The sequence below is a fragment of the Engraulis encrasicolus genome, chromosome 4 (assembly GCF_034702125.1).
Source record: "Engraulis encrasicolus isolate BLACKSEA-1 chromosome 4, IST_EnEncr_1.0, whole genome shotgun sequence".
NCBI classification, from domain to species: domain Eukaryota; kingdom Metazoa; phylum Chordata; class Actinopteri; order Clupeiformes; family Engraulidae; genus Engraulis; species Engraulis encrasicolus.
Window position 1 is genome coordinate 35,506,519 of NC_085860.1, and position 5,000 is coordinate 35,511,518.

The 5,000-nt window shown below is 47.2% G+C and overlaps 1 protein-coding gene across 1 annotated transcript in view; it reads left to right on the plus strand.

The window, feature by feature from the left end:
• The window catches only part of hgfb (hepatocyte growth factor b), a 41,499-nt gene that overhangs the window by 17,942 nt on the left and 18,557 nt on the right, over positions 1–5,000 (plus strand). The window contains exon 7 of the mRNA XM_063197293.1: positions 1,281–1,399. Within this exon, the coding sequence (XP_063053363.1) occupies positions 1,281–1,399 (119 nt within the window). The remainder of the gene's footprint in view (positions 1–1,280; positions 1,400–5,000) is intronic.

A 5,000-nucleotide genomic window follows, 5' to 3' on the forward strand; every position in this document is an offset into this window, starting at 1 on the left:
TCGAGATGTATTTCTATCAGAAGGCAGGGGTGCAGGCAGGCAGCGTCCAAAGTTTTTACTATTTCATGGAAAGGTGCCCCAACCCAACCCCACCCCCCTTTTTCTCCCCAGGGAGATCCGGTCATTTCTCATGAAAGTGTTTATCAAACAGTCAATCATCGTGGTGGCGCCGCCTGTGCGTCAACTCCGATGGAAATGGTGTTAATATTTTAGACACCAGTAAAACATGTCTGTCAGGCAATACGTGCATGTGTGTGTTATTTGAAAGGCCCTTTTTTTCTCGCTCATTCACATGGTGGACGATCGAGAGCTTGTTTGGGGCCTTTTTTCTCCTTTTTTTTCTGCCTCTTTTTGTTTGAACGTGTGATTGCATGTGCGGAAAGACGTGAGTGATTGCCGTGTGGGCCAGCGGAGAGCCCAGGGGCTCCGTTACAAACTCTGTCCGCATAATCGTACCACCTATTGGGCACCAATGTGAATCATATGTTCCTCTCGGCTTTACGCAACGGCCCCACCATTGTTATCGTGGACCACCTCCCTGCACTGGATGGCAAAGATGCATCTACAATGTGCTGCCTATTTGGAGATCACGTACCCACACATTAACAGTGTGCTGCACATGTAGTCACACACACACACACATACACACACATGCATGCATGCACGCACTCACACACACACACACACACACACACACACACACACACACACACACACACACACACACACACACACACACACACACACACACACACACACACACACACACACACACACACACACACACATTCAGATATCAGACACATACAGAACACAAAAACACACAAAACACACATACAGATCATCACACCCACCGGTACACACATACCACACAGCAAATAAACAGAGATATACAACTTAACACACACACACACACACACACACACACACACACACACACACACACACACACACACACACACACACACACACACACACACACACACACACACACACACACACACACACATATATATAGAGAGTGAGAAAGAGAGAGAAAGAAAGAAAGAAAGGAAGGAAGAAAGAAAGAAAGAAAGAAAGAAAGAAAGAAAGAAAGAAAGAAAGAAAGAAAGAAAGAAAGAAAGAAAAAAGTGAGACATGCTTACTGCAGTAGTTTAGGATCATGTGTAAAGCACAGCGTTGCAATGTGTGACAAAGTGAATGCGCCCTCTGTGCTGTGTATGTGTGTGCTGGTGTGTGATGTTGACTTCAATGATTTTCTGGTTGATTTTCAATGGCAGCTCCCCAGATAAAGGCCTGAAGGACAACTACTGCAGAAACCCCAACGGACGCCACAAGCCCTGGTGCTACACAACAGACCCCAATGTGCCCTGGGAGTACTGCAACATCAAAGAATGCGGTAGGCTATGTGTGTGCTTGTGTGCGTGTGTGTGCGTGTGTGTGTGTGTGTGTGTGTGTGTGTGTGTGTGTGTGTGTGTGTGTGTGTGTGTGTGTGTGTGTGTGTGTGTGTGTGTGTGTGTGTGTGTGTGTGTGTGTGTGTGTGTGTGTGTGTGTGTGCGTGCGTTATTGTGCGCCAGCAAAGACTGGCCAAGAGGGGCCTCCTAGGCATATACCATTTGTACCTCATATGCAGGTGTGTGTGTCCATCTGTATATCTGTGTGTGTGTGTGTGTGTGTGTGTGTGTGTGTGTGTGTGTGTGTGTGTGTGTGTGTGTGTGTGTGTGTGTGTGTGTGTGTGTGTGTGTGTGTGTGTGTGTGTGTGTGTGTGTGTGCGTGTGTGCATGCGTGTGTGTATGCGTGTGTGTGTGCGTGTGTGTGTTTGTGGCTGTGCATGTGCATATGCATGCAAATGAATGTGTGTGTGTCAGTGTGTGTGTGTGCGTGTTTGTGTGTGTGTTTGTGTGTGTGTGTGTGTGTGCCCACTTGTGTGCGCGTGTATGTGCCTGTGTGTATGTGCCTGTGTGTGTGTGCACATACATGTGTGCGTACATGTGTGTGTGTGTGTGTGTGTGTGTGTGTGTGTGTGTGTGTGTGTGTGTGTGTGTGTGTGTGTGTGTGTGTGTGTGTGTGTGTGTGTGCGTGTGTGTGTGTGCACGCGTCGCACAGGCACATCAAATTTATAGCTTCCTCTTCCTGGGGCTGGCCTCTGCTCTGCTCTGCTCTACGCTGGTGTGTGTGGCAGACAGTCATGTTGGAATGTTAGAAGTTGCAAAGAACAGAGCAGGGGGTCCGCAAGGATGCTCTATTGCCCTGGTTCGTCTGCCTTTCTTTCTTTTTCTTCTTCTTCTTCTTCTTCTTCTTCTTCTTCTTCTTCTTCTTCTTCTTCTTCTTCTTCTTCCTTGTCTCTGTCTCTTTTCCTCTCCCTTTTTTATCTCTCTATCACTACCCATCTCCACATCTTTTCCTTTTCATCTCAAGTCAGTGCCGGACAGCTTGTGATTCATCTTCCCTCCTTTTTTTTTTCTTTTTTCTTCCTGCTCTTCCTATTTTTTTCTTCTCCTTCCCATCCTGCATATCACCCCCTGCCTCTACACACTGCCATACGAAATCCAGTGCCATCCATTTTGATGGTTAGTCACTCGGCATTTCTATCCCTTCTCATTCCCTCCTCGTTTCCTATCTCATCCTTATCCTGCTCATTCTCTCTTTCCACTCCTTATTTTCCCTTCATCCTCTCCTCCCTCTATCATTCTTTATCTCGCGGGCCTGCCTTAACTCAGCAAGTTTACGGTTAATCTCCCCACACGTTCTTCCACTCTCTTTGCCTTCCTCCTTCTCTCCCTCACTCCTTCTATCACTGCTGACTTATCTGCCTCTATCTTAACTCGGTGTCGGCAACTTTGTGGTTGCCTCTCTCTCCCTCCTTCTGTCCCTACAGCCTACTCTGTTGCGACTCCTCCCCCCATCATAGGCCCTTCCAAACTCAGGTGCTGTTTCCACGTAGCAGGATATTTTTTTAGCAGGGTATTTTTTTCTCCTGTTTAGGTGTAAACGCAACATGTGGATAAAAAATAAATCCTCCATTGTAACAAATGCGTTTCAGCCCCCTAAAGAGGATATTTTTTTCTCCTGCTTTTTATACCTGGATTTTAAATATCTGCTACGTGGAAACGGAAGGCCAAAACCAATGCAAAACCAATGCAACCAGGAGAAAAAAATACCCACATAAAAAAATATCCAGCTACGTGGAAACAGCACCTCAGTCAGTTCATGGTTCCACTCCACTCTTTATCACTCTATATATTTCCTTCACCTCCCTTTCACCCCCCCCTCCTCTCCTCTCTCTCTCTGTCTCTCTCTGTCTCTGTCTCTGTCTCTGTCTCTGTCTCTCTCTCTGTCTCTCTCTCTCTCTCTCTCTCTCTCTCTCTCTCTCTCTCTCTCTCTCTCTCTCTCTCTCTCTCTCTCTCTCTCTCTCTCTCTCTCTCCTCTGTCTCCATTACTACACCTCCCACATCACCCAGGCCCTCCTAAACTTGGTCAGTTCATGGTTACACTCAGGGCTGCCACTAGACATAAGCAGAGTATACAGAGTGCTTAGGGTACCAGCCAGGGCTTGGGGCGCTTACCACTTTGCCCCCCAAATTCGTGCATCTTAATTGGAGACTAAAACAACGGAAGGAAAAAATGAATTGCATTACAAAACATATATTCATTAGTTAGTAGATTATTCTTCTTATCATTTAGTATAATTATGAGGGGGGCCTCCTGACCATGCTTAGGGCCTCCAAAACCTTAGCAGCGTCCCTGAATACATTCCACTCTTCCCCCCCCCTTCTCTATTTACCCTTCTCTCTCCCTCCCTTCCTCCCACCCCCTTTCTCTCTCTATTTCTGTCCCTAACGCCTCTCGATTACTGCTCATCGGTCCATCATCCAGGCCCTATACTAAACTCCATCAGTTCTCTAGTATATATTAGCCTCCTCTTCTCTCTTTCCCTCCCTTCCTCCCATCCCTTTTCTCCCTCTCTCTCTCTCCCTCCCTCTCTCCCTGTCCTCAGTCTCCATTACGACTCATCGCGGCCCATCATCCAGGCCCGCCCTCCAGTCAAAGTCAGTGTGTGGTGCTGGGTGGGGTGTGGTGGGGCGGAGTGGGACCCATCCAGGTCGTGGTTAATATCCTGTGATATTTGTTTGTCTTTGCCCGGCCCTGCCGGTCAGTGGCTGCCTAGTGTGTTTAATGAGCGTGCTGCGGGGTGGGGACGGGGGAGTTGGAGTGGCTCTGTAAACCTGCTGTCTCTTCTCTCTCCTCCCCCAGGAGACAAAACACTCGTGTGGTTTTTGCTTCTCTCTCTCTCTCTCTCTCTCTCTCTCTCTCTCTCTCTCTCTCTCTCTCTCTCTCTCTCTCTCTCTCTCTCTCTCTCTCTCTCTCTCTCTCTCTCTCTCTTTCTCTCTCTCCCTCCCTCCCTTCCTCTCTCGAAATCTATCTATGTATCATAGACTCTCACTCATTCCCTCCCTCACACATAGATAGACAGAGGGGCACACACAGGCCCCTGGAGGAGAGCAGCACAGAATGATGGGTTGCCTGATAGGACTGTCATGCTCACCTCCCTCTGTCTGCTGTCTGCTAAGGATTGTCTGTCTTTCTATACATTCTCATGCTTTTTTTTCATTATTTCTTTCTTTTCGTTATTTCTTTATGACTGTGCTTATTTCTCATCAATGTCTTCATTCACATCATCATTCTTCTTCTTCTTCTTCTTCTTCTTCTTCTTCTTCTTCTTCTTCTTCTTCTTCTTCTGTCCTCATCCTGCTCCTCCCTCATCCGTCTTCTCTGAAGTGAAACACTCCCTTGTTTCTTCACCTCCTTTGTTTAGTCTCTCAGCCCTTACCTCTCCACCCACCCCTGAGCACATTGTTCCGCTTTCGTGCTTATTGTGCTTTTCGTTCGTCCTTTACTCCCTTGACTCAATTGATCCTTCTTCTTCTTCTTCTTCTTCTTCTTCTTCTTCTTCTTCTTCTTCTTCTTCTTCTTCTTCTTCTTCTTCTTCTCGCTCTCTC